This window comes from Bradysia coprophila, unplaced genomic scaffold (assembly GCF_014529535.1).
Source record: "Bradysia coprophila strain Holo2 unplaced genomic scaffold, BU_Bcop_v1 contig_732, whole genome shotgun sequence".
In the NCBI taxonomy this organism is placed as follows: domain Eukaryota; kingdom Metazoa; phylum Arthropoda; class Insecta; order Diptera; family Sciaridae; genus Bradysia; species Bradysia coprophila.
Window position 1 is genome coordinate 1495215 of NW_023503972.1, and position 18907 is coordinate 1514121.

An 18907-nucleotide genomic window follows, 5' to 3' on the forward strand; every position below is an offset into this window, starting at 1 on the left:
CATGTGCTTTGAGAAAAGTGTACCTTTGATGCAAATTTGGGGCATCGGTACAGTTTTCTCAAAGCACATGAAACTTTCACAGACAATTTTATTTTTTATTCAAAGCTGACATATTTTTACTCGAAAATGTGGTCGTACATTTTTCAAAAAGGGCTCTCGTAAAAAGATATCAGCGATCAAAAATTTCGAAACGCAGAAATATAGGCTACAATTTCAGCGTAGGCTCGGAACCTCATAATGATGAATTGCCAAGAAAAATCGATAGAGTGTGAAGAGAAGAAGAGAAAAATCGCCAGAGTTTGAGGAAACGCCAAAGTGTAAAAATACGTTTTTGAAATGTCTCTACATTATCTTTCGTAAAATGATAGTGTCCTCGGGATCTTTTGTTAAAGTATGAATTCCCTAGGATCGAACAAGATGCCGTTACCTGACGTAAAATAAGAGTTTCCTTAGGATCGAACCAGGCAGCATTTCGTAACTTTTATAAAAGGATAGATTCACTAGCTTCGAACAAATAACGCCTTTTAGATAAATTTCGTAAAAGGATAAATTTCCAAGGATTTGTTTAATCACCACGAAGAATCGCCAAAGTGTGAAGAAACGCAACAAAGACAAATTTATCATTCTTTGTTTTTGCCGGCGTTTCTTCATCCCTTGCCAATTTTGTATTTTTGGCGATTCTTCATGGGAATCATGATTAATGACGGCTACGAGCTTTAGCGAAAACGAATGAGATGTTCCGATCCGAATCTGCGAGCGAACTTCCGTTTCGTTAAAAAAAAACCTTTAGTTGAAATGATGATGATGAAGATTTCAAATGGACGGCTCTTGGTGTTTCTCTAATTTCGATTCTATATCCTGCAAAGCATTAGTTGAAGCTATTGCGTCCAGCAACTTTTTGATCATTCTTCAGCGACAAGTTTTTTTTCCAATGGTGCTCCGCACTTTACATCGAACTGATGCAAATTCCTTTATGAAGAGAAAACAAAACCACATTAACTTCACTATTATTCACAATTATTTTAACATTTAGATCAATTTTGCCGTTGAATTTAATGATCAAAATTTTGCTGGCCAGCATTTTAGATGAGACACATAAATAAACAAACGTCTGATACATATCATGACAAGCACACAATATGTTTTTGAAGACAATAGAAGCGATGACGGACGTAGGGTGGCTAAATGTTCAATTATATTTTACGTTCTTTTGTATGTTGAGACGTACTGAACGCTTTCCTATATCGTTCACTGATACAAAACATCTTTTTTCAAACTCAAACGGTTTATATTGCATAAAGGTACTCTTAATTTAGAAGCCTGATGTAATAATTAAAAACCAAGAGAAAATGTAACCAAATCAAAATTTAGTTTATCCACCCTATATCACATTTTGAAATCGTGACTGCAGCGCCGTCATTGTGACCGTTGTGTTAACTAAATTTAAATTTGTGGATTCCATTGTTGTGGGATAAAGTGTGGGTTAAATAAGATTAATACCTTTGGAAAACCCGAAATCTAAATTTCCTCGACTGTAACCCACATTTTACATCTGGTAAACATAGAATATTTTATGTATTTTATTCATATTATTCACTTAAATAAATAAAATAAATTCTATTCCTAAATATACAACCCTCCCAACATAATATCTTATATAAAAATGTAAAACACATCATAATAAGAACATTGAACATGTCATTTATATTCAAATAAATACACCTTCGCTAAAACCATCTCTTTAATATACCGTACACCGAATGTAATATCTCTACATATATATAACCAAAAGGATGGAATATGGTAACATACATTTCTACCAAAAAAGAATAATTTCTGAGCCGCTGTTTAAATGCTCGCTCATTCTGCAAACTTTGTGAATTGCAAGCTAAATCAGAAGTAGAAACAAAGTTGGCACTGTCATTATCATTTTTGTTCACCTATTGACGATTTGCAACAAAAAATACGACGCGTAGCGGAAAGCAATCGAACGTACCTTTTCACATAGAAGGTGGCGACAATTGTTTGTTGTGAGCAAAGTTTGAACATAGTTATGTCCGATAATCAAATATTTCAACATAGAAAGTAGTGTCATCTATTGAAAACGTAACGGAAAATAATCAATAACCAATCAAGTATCAGCATCAAGTTTCACGAAGAAAGTGCTGACACAAGATCGTAGTGAATATATTTTGTAACAGTAAAAGTGCCAAGTTTCACATAGTAAACCGCCTGGATATTTTGAAAATCACCAATACTAGTAACATACTGCAAAGGTAACCCTGTCATTACTTATATCCGCTACGCGTTTTTGTCGCCACTTTCTACAGTCTTTAACATTTCAAATGTCTCACTATCAAATTTTTATGAGAATTTCATTGTGTCTGTGCCAATTTTCAATGAAATTTGTTCTTCTTAATGACGACGGGTCACACTCTTTGCAAAAATCGTCAATATCTGAACTTAGGTTTTACAGTTTCTTTTATTTGATGTCAGATGGCAGTCGAGAAAAACAAACAAATCTGTCCTTCATTACCCACTACTTCCCGATCAGTGAGGTGCTGCTTTCAACTTCTATAGCATTTGTATCTTAACAAATTGTTACACAGAAACAAAATCAATATTTAGACGCACTACTGGGTGATGTACACGTACCTAGCTAGGATTTAAGTATGTAATAATGCGTCGATAAAATGTACATTTTTCATGAAAAATTTCCATCTTCTATGGCCTAAGCTTAAGCCTTAAGGCTAGTACACAGTTTATGAGATCATGAAAATTGCATGAAAAATGTCTGAAAAATAATTGTTTACATAAGGTTTACATCTAAAGCCAAGTGTACAACCAGCCGGTGAAATGAAATTTTGACACAAGATCTATGGGCCACCTGTCAAAAACTTCAGATTGCGTGGAAAAATGTATGAGAATTTCATTTCACCGACTACTCATGACAAAAATTTGACATGTGGCTTCTACATTTTCTGTCAACATTTTTCAATCACTTTGAACCAAGCACATTGGTCTATTTTTTTAGCTTTACTGCTATGACATTTCACCACAGTAAGGTTATTTCACTGAAAGATAAGGCAAAGACTTTACTGAAAAAAAAAACTGCAGCACCGGTTGACGGTTGGAGATCAATAATGTGTTCAGTTTACCAGGGAGTAGTTTCAAATAATTTTTTTTAGTTTTTATTCAAATACATAGGGAAGACATTCTTGTTAAGTCGAAATCAAATTAGTCGATTGTGGCATTTAGCAAAATAAGCTGTGTATACAACAAAAACTTTTCCTGTATTACAAACATTAGGACGAATTCGTGCCACCCTTAAAAGTTTTTCCGACAAAAATCTTTGGTAGTAAGAAAACAATTTTCCTATGCGTGCCGTCTTATACACATTTTCTTTTCTTTTTCATTACCATTGAAAGTGAAAAAAATACGCGATTTCTTTTAGGGCATATCATGTCACTAAAAAGAAGTGAAAATGGAAAAGCTGATTTTTTTCCCTTCTACACAATATAATAGAAAAATCTGACACAAACATGACATTCAACATAAATTTTTTTTATTCCAATGCATGCACACGGTTGTGTGTTATACACATTCGGTACCTACGATGAAAAAAATATAAAATGAAATGATTTTTTGCCGACAAATTATATGGATTTGAACGAGTGTAACTTTTATATTGTTTGCGTTTTTTTAGAATGAACACAAAACCTTTTCAATTCACTCATATATTTGATGAGTTCAAAATAGAAATTTTTATGAAAACTGGATCGAAAATTGAAAGGAGCAAAGCTTTTTTTCTTTCACTATCCTAGGAAATAGGCGACTGTCGAGGCTTAGAGATGGCGCTCCTCTCTCTTAAACTCTCCCATAAATACAATTATGACTGTCAAATGTACTATTTTTGTCCGTTTTTTGCGTTTCATTTAAAGTCAAGAAAGCAACCTGTCGGTGAAATGAAATTCTCAAAAAATTTTCCGCACGAGATGAAAAATTTGACAGATTGCCCATACAATTTGTGTTAAAATTTCATTTTACCAGGAGAGTGATTTCGGCCCAATCCAAACCAATTCAATGTCAACAGAAAAATAATTAATTTTCACTCGACGCATTTTAGTCAAGCAAAATGCCACAGTTACTATGACCTCAGGACCTCGTCCGGAACAGTAATCAATCGGCCCTATATTTTCTTGAAGATAAGGGTTTGACAAAACGTTTGTTATCATTTCATCGTATCCCTTTTGAAGACTTTTCGCCAAGCCGATATAGGGTCGATTTAAAAACTAACTATTTTTCACAAGCCACCTGAGGTCATGTGCTTTACAATGGCTTGACTTTGTTGCAGCGACATCTTTCAGTGAAATAGTGAATCGTACTCTATCGGTAAAGTTTAAATAGAATTGAGAAAAGAGAACTGATGGCGTAATCCCTCTCCTGTTGCTTGTAAGCTTGGCTTAAAGCTTTGTTATACATCGATTGAAACTGTTGAACTGTCAATTTTTCTTTTATGTCATTAACTTAAGAGCTAAAATTTTAGGCTACCCTTCTGCGCTAAGAATTACATATTTTTACTGGAATCTTTTTTGAAAAATGAAAAATCGCAATAACGACCACAGATGTGCTAGCTTTTAATAATAGTACATTAAGTCCGTGGTTCTAAATTCCTCTTTTGACAAGTGGGGATGTATTGCCGTAACACGTAAAAAATAGAGTTGTTTGTATATCAGTTTGACCAGTTCTGAGAGTGAGTATGGAAATATATATTTTTTTAAATCAACGATTCTGGAGTTACATGTTACATTTTAAAGCAATTTGATGCTAGGTCGTGCAATTTAATTTTCTGTAATTCTTTGTCATTTATTCCTAAAAGTTTTCAATTTGACAAAACAATTCAATTACCTTTTTAAAACCCTCGTTCGAAACGTGAACTTTTCTGACCTTTCCTAATTTTCCTTCTTGATACAAAGTTTCATCAATTGTATTTGTCAATGCCTAATCGAATATCCGGTACCCTTCATCGAATCAATATACTATAAAAGGAACGAACCGTCTCTAAATTGGAACTGTTATTTATTGATGATTGGGATTTAATTATTAGGATTAGGTGTCTAAAACTGGAAATTGAAGCGTTACAATTAGATGGAAAATTAGAGTTGTCAACAATAATATCAATGTTTGCTTAACGGCAATTCGAACAGTTAACGATTCAGCTATTAATAAATGATCAATTCTACTGGAAAGAGAGAAGTTGTTGGGGCGATGTAGTTTTGAAACTTGTGTCAAATCATGACAGTGGAAAGGGTGTAACTCAATTTTTTGAGAATGGAAAGAATTTTTAATATACTTAGCCTTAACCAAGTGATATGAAAAAAATCAGAGACTATTTCTAAGTAAAAATTTTCCCAAATATTTTCTAAATTTTCCGATTTTCCCAAATTTTGGGGAAAAAAATGTTGGAAAATATGAGAAAATTTGGAAAAACATGCGAAAACGTTTCCACAAAAATGGACTATGAAAATAATTCAATTCGTCTATACATATCCATCACATCCTTTCAAAAAAAAAATAATTTTAAATTTCTTTACAGTTTCAACAACATTTGGAAATTCTCAGTTATTATGGGAAAGTCCGTACGCACAGCCATACTTCGATAACTCGACCAGGCGGGACATGACAATAACTGTGGGACAAACCGCCAATTTACACTGTAAAGTACGGAATTTAGGCGATAGAGCGGTATGTGCTTACATTGAATAAAAATATTTATATTTCATCCAGAGAAATGATAACGACAGCTCACCCAGTTGGCGCGTGAGCTGCCATTATCATTTCTCTGATTTTATCTAACAGGCGTACCAACTTATCATTTCTCTGATCTAAGCCAATACAAATGCTTTTTTTGGGCGTAATACCATACTTTGGTAATACCAGCTGCTTGCGAACCGTAAACACATGCTATAATATCCTTGCATGCGTTTGGTTGTAATTTGTAATACCGTTGTAGAATGGAAACATGTACAGTAAACTTACGAACAATAAATGCTGGCCTCAGCCACTTCCGTGACTCTCATAAGCACAACGAGCCCAATTAGAGGCTCTCGTGCGCTTTCCACCTCACAATTAAACAATTTTTAAACAAAAAAAAATGTACAAAAAAATTTGCTTTCTAAACGGAACTCATGATTAAAATCACTCTCCACCTCACACCTGTTCCACTTTGAATCGAGTACCGACCGCTTTATATTCAACCCATCACAATACCATGTAATTGATTTCACACATATAACTTTCAATGTGACTGAAACCCTCGTAATTGCTCTGTCAATCGACCACAAATATTTTGTACACCTCAACCATTGCAGGTTTCATGGATACGTAAGCACGATTTACATATTATCACTATTGGCATAATGACATACACAAACGACCAGCGATTCCAAGCTATTCATCCAGATGGTTCGGACGAATGGATATTGAAGGTGTCCTCCGCACAACCGAGAGACTCTGGTGGGTGTGCATGAATGGAATGGTTTGGCGAAAGGTTGTTTTTAATAATTTGATCTCTTTCAGGAATTTATGAGTGTCAAGTATCGTCGGAGCCTAAGCTGAGTTTACCATTTCGACTGACTGTTGTTGGTAAGTTTAGAAAGAAAGCTTTTGAATCTTTTTTTTTACTTTCTAGTTGAATTCGATTTTTACTTGTGTGCAGCAAGTTGCGTAACAGGTGGTAGTACTACCACTTCTCTGTTTCTGTAACAGGTGGTAGTACTACTACTTCTCTGTTTCTGTTACCACTTCTTAGTTTGTTTTACCACTTCTCGATTTGTGTTACCGTTTCTCTTGTGCTACCAATTCGGATTGTGCTACCACTTTTTTGCTTGTATTACCACTTCTAGTCTTGGTTTTTATTATCACTTGTTTTGTGCTACCACTTCTCGATTTGTGCTACCACTTCCCTGTTTGTGTTACCACGGTTGAATTGTGTCATGTCCAATTCAATATGACTGTGCGAGGAATTTCATCTTATTGGAGAATACAAACACCTCACCTCAATCAATAAATTCAAAATACATCAACAAACTCACGACACGAGTAATATATAATAGTCAATCTCATCGAAGGCAGCTGGTGTCCGAAACGAAATGTTTACTTGCTATTTACTGAAGCGAAACTCTAAATAGGTATCCGTTTGAATGTGAATTACATGTCGGTCAGGTGACGGGGAAAAACAAAGAGCGTAAATGTTCTGAATTATGAATGTCGTTTCGGGGCAAGTTAGGCTAACAGAATATTTGCGAGAAAATCGTAACAGAAACCAATAATGGTGTCATCCCATAACAATAAGAGTGTCGGTTTTATCTACCAACATTAGCAATATTTTGTTGGTTTTTTTACGACTGCGACAGAGTTTTGTTTATATTTTATTGTGTAGCCACACACTCAACAATTTATTACAGAAGGTGGTTTGTATTATACGAAAAAGAAGCAGAAAAACGGCATGAGAGGGAGTATTTTTTTTACAGATGAGTTGTTGTAATGGCAAGACATTTCTTATTTTGCCTTAGGCTTTTGCGGTTGTTTGAAAAAATAAAATAATAAAAAAGAAACAATAAAAACGAGAAAGATACAGATGTCATCTAATCTATGACGAATGGTTGATAATATATTGTCTCGATAATGGGTATTATTGCTCCGTCTTGTACAGCTCAAAATGGAATATTTCAGTTAACTGGAACATACACGAATCCTCTTTGTTATATACTGAACAAACATTAAGCTAGCTACTCTGAAAAATGGATAAGAGTTTTTTTAAAAAAATCTTTTTTCTTTATTTCGTATGTGAAAACTCCTTCAAGCAACTCCTTACAACATTTGTTGAAAATGTCTTCGTAAATATAAATAGAAAATGGGATTCGGATTTGAAATCGATTTTTTACTGTTTAGTGAGTCGCAAAATTACAAGAAAATCTAATTCTGTTTACGATGAGTGATAAGTTTGCCAAAATGTTTCAGCCGAAACGTTAGCAAAGACACAAACTAGCAATGAGTTTAGCAAAGATTCGAACCATCATAGATCAATAATTCACTATAAAATTGTGGAAAATGTCAGAAAAATCAACAGAAAGCCCTGAATATATTTTGATTCTATATTTCTTTGACCATAGCGAGTAATGTCTGTTGAAAGTTTGTTTGTTCTGACACCTGTAGTGAGGTGATATGGCGGCTATCCATGTGGAATTCCGATCTGACTCAGTACTACTTGAGCTTTAATTCTTAAATTTTGAAATAGAAGACATTTTGAGAAAAAGAAAAACGAGGACAGAAGTATGACGCCTCCACTACTGTAAAAGAGGATGAATAGTAGAATTCCAACGAGGAATTATAATTTTTTCATGGCCACTATCCAGGTCTTGTGTAATTTACACTGCAATTCATGTTGTAAGTCAAAAATTCTAATATCTCTGTACAATTACTGGCCATTTAGAGAGCGACATATGGGGACGTATATAGTGTTAAAATTGACAGAATTTCTTTTGTTCTAATGTCAATTTTGACACTATACGTCATCCATACGTCGCTCTTTAAATGACCAGTTAGACGTTGAAATTGTGAAGATATTCCACCGAATATTATGCGAGCAAGGACTGAATTTTCCACCTTATCCAATTCTATTGCATTTTATTTGATTTTGTTTCCTGTGAGAATTTAGGTCATACAATTTTCTGTATTGCAAAATAACAAATATCAATGATAAGATTAAGGCTGTGTACAACGCGAGTGGCGGACAGATTTTCTATCAAATCTCAATATTAGACGTTTTTTCTCCAGCTGTAGTTTTACTTTTTATTTAACTCTGAAAAAGAACAAATCTGTCCTACAATTTTCAGATCTATTCATTTCTCAAAAAACATTCTTCTTAAAAATTCGTTTGTTTTTTGTTTAAGTTTTCTCAAATAAATAACTCAACTTACAGCTTACACCGAATCTTCCATTAAAATTATATTTATTTCGAGACTTTTTTCCCTGTCTCGTTTTATTACATTGTGAGTGTTTTGAAATAAGAAAATGAAATTTATCTTCTCGGAAGGAAAAGCATAAAAACTTTTACTAGATTTTCCATTAAAGCCGCATCAAGAAGGTAATTGTGTGAAGTGCATTCTTTGTGTACTTGGTTTTTATCTGCGAAAAATAGAACACAACTAAACAAACAACGAAAAGTGGAGGATTTTTATGACAAGATTGTTTTGAATTTATGGAAAATATAATCCACATTTATCGGTGTGTGAACATTATATTTTACATGTAGGACAAACGGTTTTCCATCAGATCTGTTTATTTAAAGAGATGAAATAAAGCCGCAGTGTGCTGAACATTCAAAATTGAAAGTGTCATCTAATTAACGCGTCGTAAATTGATCTATTCACGGCTTCAATTATTTCGATCAATCAATGAAAATTTCGCGGAATATTCAACGTAACAATCCCAAATGTCAATTTTCCCCCCTTAACTTTTCACAGAATTTATTCATTTCTTTCGTAACTTGCTTTTTGCCATGAGGGTGCGGGAAAAGTAGGAAAATATGCAGTTTTTCTTGCTTTCTCGCCAATAGCTACTGTTGTATGTACAAACCCGATTTTCTTGCAAATTAAATATTTTGTCTCGTCTAGTCAATTCAAAACCTTTCATTTGGCAAAACAGGCAAAACAAGATATTTTGCTTGCATTCCCGCCAATAGCTACTGATCGGCCAGCCAGGTTGTCCTATGAAATATTCTGATTCGTAAATGTATATTTTTCTACTTGTCATGTTTTCCCGCACCTTCCATGTAAAACCACATAAGATTTTTTTTTTTTTTTTCAAAAACACCTTTATTGGTATGAATAGTACAATCTTAACTATTTGTTAATTTATTACTAGGGTTGAGTTGTACTATCTTCCTTTTACTTGCGTAATTAGAAGAAAGTAAGACTTGTGTGGGTTTTACGACCCAATGGTCGAGTCCCTATGCGGTGTGCTGTTTTCATCCTTCATGTCAGTTCGTGGGGTTTAACACGTTTCAGCCTCCTTATTTCATTTGTTATATCTAGTAATAAGATGGCTTCTACGTTGGTGTGGTGAAGCAGTCTTTTTTCGTGTTTGATGGCGTTTTCCCGCATAAGATACTGTTACTTTACATAGCGATGTATGCGAGATTTGCAGCTTTATGTTGGGGACGCGAAATTCATAAAAGCTTACTGATCCTAGTCAGTAAGTTCCAACAATTCCACTAAAAATATAATGCTATTTGTTCCACACGTGTTCCACGTTGTGGAATGTACTCTTTGCTGGACTACTACTGTCTTAATCAGATCAATATTGTCATCAACTTTAACGAAACCCACTGGATAAATGACTACACTACACATTCAATTACTGGCAGTCACAGAAGATTTCTCCATCATACCATTTTTGCTATGTTGAACTGAAATTATAAATTGAATGGTTTTGAAAATCAGTATCTGATATCGACGAGTTAGGTGCTTTAAAATGTCGTTCAGCCGTTCGTCACCTCTCCACTACATCGCATCGATACCAGTAAAGTGAGAATTGGAACAAGAAAAAAAAAGCGTCTGAAAAAACAACCAATCTGAAGTCGATTTTTCAATAAAATATTCGCACAATTTCAGCAACCGTTGGGGAGCAATGATTTATTGTTTACACATAAAGATTTCATGTTTATTTTGTTTATTTTTATTTTTCTGTATTTCGCAGCTTCCCTTTCAATTCGTTTTCCAACAAAAAGACATTTATGTCCCATACAATATACACATACCCCACTACATTTGCTTGAAACGGCAATATTCCTTAGAATCTCACTTGGGAATACCAACGTTCTGTACTTTCACAGCTTACCTTGAGCGATGGAAATAGTTACACGGTCAAAGCAACTCTTCTCTGAAGTAACAATATAGACCGTGGATTGAGCGCAAATCACATATTCATTCCATTTTTTGGCAGTAAATGTTTTATAACTGAATTTGGCACTATTGCAGAGATCAAATTTGCATATTTCCATAGTCTATGTTATGATGCATGAAAATGATGTTTTGCCTGTTTTGCAAACGTAGGAGAAAAACTTATGTAGATTCTGCTCATAATCTAGTACATTTTAGTACATTATGTCATAAAATGGCAAATGTCATTCATCTCATTTAGGTGTTATAGGTGAATGATGAAAATGATGTTTAGAAACTTAGAAGAAATGTAATAGAGTTTTCCCATATTCTAGTACATGCTGTCATAAAATTACTGCTATCACTGCGCTTATTTTCATATGAACCAATGGTGACATTTGTTCTGTAATGACAAATGTGAAGTTGGTTCACATGAAAATAAGCCGCAGAGATTGAAGTACTATGAAAAAAATGTGGCCAACCCACTTGTCCCATAGTGTAGTAAAATTTCACTATTATGACATTTACATTAACAAAAAGTGAAGTTGCTTAACATCAAAATCGAATAGAATTCTATCAACAACAAATTAACGCCTCTGCGGGTCAACTCACTTGGCGAACATCTACTGCCGTAAAATCTATCTGAAAAGTGTAACTTGTGTATCTTCTGTAGAGTTCATTACCGAGGTTTGAGTTGACGCCGTAAGTGCGCCTCAGAATTTGAATTTTTAATGAGTAAAAACTGAACCGAAAAATAAATGGAAACGCCTCCTTACCTGCCATAATTTGCATAATAGTATATTATGTTACTAGAAGAGTGAAAGAGTTGTTGTTTTGAATCTCCATTCGGTGAGAAAATGTCACATTTTCGGTCCGCCTGACGACTTATGACGTGAATTTGAATGGTTTAGGCGAAAATTTTAGTACTCCAAGTCGATTGATTGCGCGCGATTCTTTACCGTAGCACTTCATTGATTGGAATCACCTGTCGCATTCACGACGACGCGGTTTTCACGTTTGAACCTCGCATGCCGACCGTAAACGGATTCGACCAAGCCATATCGCGTGTTTTCGGAACGATTGGTATGGTTGGATAATCTGTTTGTTTTGGTACTTTCTTTTCATTACCTAACCTACCTTTCCTTTCCTTTTGTTTAGATTTTTCTTTTTTGTTTATCTTGAATTTCCTTTCTTTTGCTGCTGTGTTAGGGTTTAATTTTGTTGATAAGTATTAATAGCGTTTTCATGGTTTTTTAACGAGTGCTGTGGCAGTAGTCATAGTTACTCTATTTCCAAGTCAGCTAAAAGCTATAAGGTGGAAGATAATGAACAACAAAATTATCTACAATCAGTCCATCGAATCTCGCGTCGTTTTATTAAGCAGTCGCCCCCATGCACAATAATCTAGAAATGCTTTTCTTAGCCAACATAAACGTTTCCTGCTCTTTTGTGGTCCTTTATTTATGAGTCGGTTTAAAAAAATTCAAAATGTTTCCATTCTAAATTATGGACTGCAAGAAATTTAAAATGTTTGGAATGACCCATTTCAAATTTTATCTATCGACTAGATGTGCTGAATACGAACCAAAGTGGCAAATTGAAGAAAAATGACTCACCAACTTGTAGTCATATTTCGTTAAAAAGATGTAAATTTATAAGAACAGGAGAATTCAGCACAAAATTTTATTGCGCAAAGATTCAGAAATTTATTTATTTGTATACCTACGATATCCCTATCAACAAAATTCTACGGAAAATGTTATATTATTTTGACAACAATACAATGCCAGGGGACATAAAACTGTTGCTTACGGCAATAAAAATTCGTTGAGAGCTGTGTTCTGGAACCCTTATTGCCTTTTTTCCAGCCACAAAAAAAGCTTAAATCCAATAAAATGTTGAGGTGGGAACGGAAGAAAAAGCGAAAGAACGACAAAGTTTATGTCTAGGTGAAACCGCTGCTCATCTGCATATTTTCGTCAAATTTGCATTTCACACCACAATTTCATTTCAGGCATACCATTTTACTGTGCCCATGGGTGCATTAATTTACGGTTTCCTGGCATTGCTAAGATCGTTTGACTTGTTGGATAAGATTAATTAATTGTGTGAATTGAATTCCTGTCTTAAAAATATTAATTTGTTAAATTCAGAACATCTGGTGTAACTGTTAAATATTCCGATAAACATTGAGTCGATTCTTTTCTACGGGACTTAAATACTTTTGGATATAGTGTGGGACGGTGTTTTTCTAACGAGCTTTAAGCTCCAAAGACTCCCGCCTCGACATAGTGGCATTTTTATAGTTTTTCACTTAAATTGGCGTTTAGCAACAGAAAAAGTAGTGTAAAAAACACACAGTATTTTTCTTCCTCATATCGCACTGTGAAAACGATTTCTGACAGAGCCATAACCTCAATGTTTTTGCGAACATTTCGTCACAAATAATTTTTTGGTTTTGCCTCTATTGATGACGTTTTGATAGCTGAAATAACCTTGGAACAGACATTATATAGATGATATAGGTCGGAATTGTTAATTTCTGGTACACTTGGTTCTTTTACAAGAAGAAACAAACTTGACGAAAATTTAGTATTTTTGTAAAGTGAGACCTTCCTTATAAAAATACCAAGTAACAGCTCGCGAAGTCATTTATAAATACATCAGTAGTCTCTTGTTTCCTTATATCCCTGAAATGAGTAATAAAACCGAAATCGTGCACTTCTAGTCCCGAAAAAAAAATTGAAGGAGTTTGGTGGCGATGTGAACCCGTCAGTTTTTTCGTCTTTCCTCACCCCTCTCTCTAAAGACGTAAACCCCGATGTGTTTTGTTGAGTTGGTTATTCTATTTGGATTTAAGTACTGATTTAGAGAATGCTTGAACATCATTATTGTTGCACGACTACAAAAAGTGCTGTAGGTAGGAACATATAAAGCTCTTGAGATTGTCTGCATCAGTGACTTTGAAACTCGTACTTACTGTTATGCTGTTTGGAGACTAAAGCTCTAAAATGTAATATATTTTTGAATAGCTACAGCTACACATAAAGTCGCGAAAGAGACCTAATCCAATTTTTTTCTTTTCGTCTCATGTCAAGTTTGACAATATAACAAAAGGGAAATGGGAATTAGGTGTCCCTTGCGTCGATATGTGTAGCTAGAGTAATTCTATTATTGCAGCTCTTCCACCACTTGTTTGTCAATATATTTTGACAGATCAATTTTTGTGTCTTTTTTTTTTAATTTTAAAAATATCTTTGAGAGGATTAAGTGTGTTGTGCTTAGAAATCAAAGCGTTATTTTAATGAAAAAGTGATAAGTAAGTTTTGTCGATTATGAATGCTTAGTAAACATTCAAAACTTTCAAAATTGTTTACATACAAGTAGTGCAGTTATTGTATTTGACAGCTAGTGGGATTACAGCAAAAGTAAAATTTTGTAACGAAATGGCAATATTATGTTAGTACTAATGTCAGCGCCCAATTTTTTTGTGAACCAACTTCACTGCTATGACATATCATTGATAATTTACCAGAGTGAAGTTATTTCCAATGGCGCAACTCTAGCTACACATAGCGACGCGAAGTAGATCTTAATCCAAATTTTTCTTTTGTTGTTCTGTCAAACTTGACATAAGAACAAAAGCAAAATTTGAATTAGAGGTCCACTTCAAGTCGCTATGTGTAGCTGCCCCCGCAGCAAATCGAAATTTGCGAACAGTAAAAGCGATAAATTTTTTGCTTGGATGGATAGATGTGACCAACGTCTTCCAATGTACATTATATAAAGTCGACTTTGTAAACTATAAATGCATCGACGCAATTTCGTTAATATAATACGACCAAAGCCAAAATCGTTAATATCAAAAAGAAAACTTAATTCCAATATGAAAGGATAAATATCCGGCAGATAAAAAATGCAAACGAAATCTTTTTTCATATTTGTGTTAAGTTAACCGAAAATTATTGAAGAAACATAAACCATATTCCATCGCCATTTACAATTTATATCCATTCTGAGTCAACCCTTGGCAAACAATCCATAAAAAAAGCCGAGAGACGAAAGAAAAATAACTCTTTCATGGAAACAGATCATTTTCTTCTGCAGAAATTGATGAGATCCACACAGCAAACAACTCAATAACAAACATAATATAGCCTAACCGAATGGTATATTGTGTTATGTGTATTACAGTAAATCCGTGTAATTTTTAGATGTTTTTCTTCTCCTCCAAATCGTTAATTTACTGACTGGTAGTATGTGGTAGTACAGGCTCGCTGAATTTAGTTGTTGTTCGTGTTATTATTCATCACTGGAGGAAGAGAGAAAAAAATGGAGGGAAAAAAATCTAATCTTCAATCGAGTATAAAAATGCTTTGCGGTTGTTATTTTTATTTTATTTTTTTATTTAAAGCTTCGCGTTCTTGGCAAAATAATAACAACAACAAAAAATTGAGATAATGTTACTCATTGCGGTTGTGGATCAGTTATGTGTCTATGCTGTACATGTACCATGCTATAGAGAGTTTTTTTTATGACCTTAAGCTCCACATATAAAACTTAATAGCGTTCATTCGAGACAGGGAGAATATCTCTTTATTTTCTATGACGAGCTATAGTCGAAAGTTTAATGCGCACAAACAAACTACTAAAATTATATCACTCTGCCAGTAACATTTAATCCAACAACAAAATGACGCATCACTTAGTGTTGTGAGTGTTCATGGTGTCGTATCGATTAAGATATAAGAAATAAACATATACGGTTGTTATAGAGTGCGGAATGATCAGCTTCGCCTCGTTAGAACAGGCTTGTGACTAGCCACAAAAAATTCCACTTTTGATCACTTAAATTGCAAGCTGAAAACGTAATACACCTGTCTAATAGTATATGTTCAACCAATGGCTTCTCAGTTCTTAAAAACTACTCATCTGGCCAGGACAGAGGACGGCATCGAAATAGCAACGCAAAGTCGACCTAATTAAAATTTTTCTTTTGACCTCCTGTCAAATTTGACATTTAAATTGGGTGCTCTTCGCGAAGCTATATGTAGCTGTAAGAGGTTGAGGGCATGCTTATATAGCAATATCATCTGTTGATCATAAAAAGTGACCACGCCGATGGCATTAATTTTCCGGTAAGTAGTACAACCAAGGCTGTAAGCTTTAGAAAGATCACTCGAATATCCATTTTCTTAGATGCGCGGACGCATAAATAAAAAAGAAATTCACCAAAATTGCTTGATGTGGGGAATTTTTAGTGTGTCATCTGCTAGACTTCCCCAAAGTTTAAAGCCTAGGGTAAAACGTACTAGGGTTTTCACAATGCAGGCGATAAAATTATCATTTTCTACCCTCCGCTGAAACTTCGGAAGCTTTTGTTGTGAAAAACGTTCCCGAGGTAAAAAAAAGTTGGAGTTTTTCGGGTGACTTGTGTCTCTCGCTACGCTGCCGGCAAGACAATCAGTCAGTGACAGTTCTGACGAATATCGCTCAGATCCACTCTTTATACCCGGAGTGGAATGCTAGGTACACTGCATGTACACAACTGAGACATAAACATTTATCTTGACTTCAAAAGTCGATTCCGATTGGTCTCATTGGTGAAATTGCTTCTATGGTCCACATTCTAACACCATTATTCCAACGTCTATAAAACTCACCACTGATTCAACCAGCTGATATCCCCTGAATGGTTATAAAGTCGGCTTTCCTGTGGGTCACACCGCACACATTCATACAAGAGAAATTTAAGTGCAATAATAAAACGGGGATTAATTTTAATTGTATTGGGATTGTATTAAGTGGCTTTCCACTACACTTATATTGGTATACATATATATCCGTATCACAGTTGATATATATGTCCGATACAATGTTAAATGTTCACTTCCTCTTCCATTTATATATGTGCACGAATTAGCAATACACAGTCACAGTGCGAATCAGGCCATTACTTATTTTATATCTGGTTGAAGACCAAACACGAATGACTGTTTTCAGAGTTTTTATGGCAATTTACTGCGGGTGAAAAAAGTTCAGTGTGATTCAATATTATATAGGATCTAAACAAATAGAGATACGTACACATGTTATACCACACACAGAAGTTATACAAGTACAAAAACATATCGCAATTTTCTTATATTCCCTTTTATTGGTATGTGAAAACTTTTGCCGATTTAGGCTTTTATAGCATTTTGAGGAAGTTATTTGTATCAATCACAATGAACATTTTGTACATGGTATTTTGGATACAATTTTCGTTTTTCGTAAAAGGTCATAATGATAGTTTTTTAAGAGATTTTATCTATTTTGGTTTTTGTTGGAATACTAAAAGGTTTTTTTTTCTTGGGCCCCATCCTCTGACGGAGACAGAGACACCATATCTCCATCAACCCCATTTTTATGTGTGTATTTACGTATGCGTATATATGCGACATAGTACATGCTTGCATCGTTAAGAGGTTTGATTTATCAGCATATTTTTCGCAATCGCAAAGAATAAAATTGGCTTACAGGAGAGGAATTACGGCTGTATTTCTCTATTCTCTACTCTACCTGATAGAGAAATATTGTGCACATTCTGTGCACATAATATGCTCAATATGTGTACTAAATGTGTACTAACAATTATGTGTACATTACATACACATTTTGTACATTTTCTGTGCACAGAATGTGCACAATATTTCTCTACCAGGTAGAGTAGAGAATAGAGAAATGCAGCCGTAATTCCTCTCCAGTTCCAAGTAAATATACTTATTGTTGACGACGGATCTTTGCTTACGCAAAATGGAAAATTTTGCAAACATTTGTTTTGATGGAATAAATTCATGTTCATTGTAATTTCGCGGAGTTATTGGATTTTAAAAGAATTCTTTTAAAGAAGAAATCGTGGCTATGCCCGCAAGTGTGTTTATAGCGTAGAGCCTGGATTATCCATCGTACGAAAATAAATATTTACATAAATTTGACAGAAAATGTATGACCATTCTGTCAACTGTTTCTGCTGTCAAATTTCTATTTTCGCTCGATTTATGAATCAAGCTTAGAAAACGGTAAAAGTAATTAGAAAGACTGCAGATAGAAAACATAGACAGACGCTGCATGCGCTAACTCATAAACTTTCTATTTCGAAACACCATCCGACACGGAACTCGTTCAGGAACGAAAATTGTATTATTCGGGTTTCCTTAAGCTATGTCGCCATAAAGATATTTGAACTCGTAGAAACGGTTGCTCTTTAGTTTTTCGTGTTTATACAGGAGGTATACAACGTTTTGCTCTAAATTTTCCAACGACATTGTTACGTGATGCTGCTGTAATTTGAGCTTAAAACGAATCGTGAAGAGCTTTCTGTACGAGCTTCAGAAGCCAGTAAAAATAAATTTTAAAATTGACGAAAGTTTTATTGCAACGAAAAAAACAAAGAAAATTCGCTTAAGTTGAGGCAGGTATCCACGCAATTAGTGGCGATTTCGCTTATGTCAAATTATTTTTCTCCTTTATACTTGTTTTTTCATTTGGTGATTTAGTATGGAAATGAAAACTAAAATTGAGATATCTTTGCTGTTTTTCATATTTTTTTGGACCAAAATGTTTTAAAGTGTGTTTTGAGTCAATGAAACTCTACTTGAATTATAATTTCAAATGATTTTTCATGCTTACGATGCGAAAATCCTTATTTCAGCCATATTGGGTAAGAAACTCATAATTTTCTCACCTAAAATAGCTGAATACCAAAACACGCTTTTATTTCATGTTGTTCAAAGTAGACAAAAATGCGGATTTTAGCAAAACACAAGCATGAAAAACGTTGTGTTCACCTCGGGGAGAAATAGGAAATTTAACCTTGAGCGAATTACGACACTCGCTTCGCTCTGGCCGCAAACGTTCGCTCGTGGTGTAATTTCCTATTTTCTCCCCTTGGTTAACAAGTGACTATTGATTTTTATAATGCG

The 18907-nt window shown here is 34.5% G+C and overlaps 1 protein-coding gene across 1 annotated transcript in view; it reads left to right on the forward strand.

Annotated features, from left to right (window-relative positions):
• The window catches only part of LOC119084135 (kin of IRRE-like protein 3), a 141326-nt gene that overhangs the window by 95431 nt on the left and 26988 nt on the right, over positions 1-18907 (forward strand). Inside the window, exons 4-6 of the mRNA XM_037193986.1 lie at positions 5597-5745; positions 6372-6516; positions 6580-6645. Of these exons, the coding sequence (XP_037049881.1) occupies positions 5597-5745; positions 6372-6516; positions 6580-6645 (360 nt within the window). The remainder of the gene's footprint in view (positions 1-5596; positions 5746-6371; positions 6517-6579; positions 6646-18907) is intronic.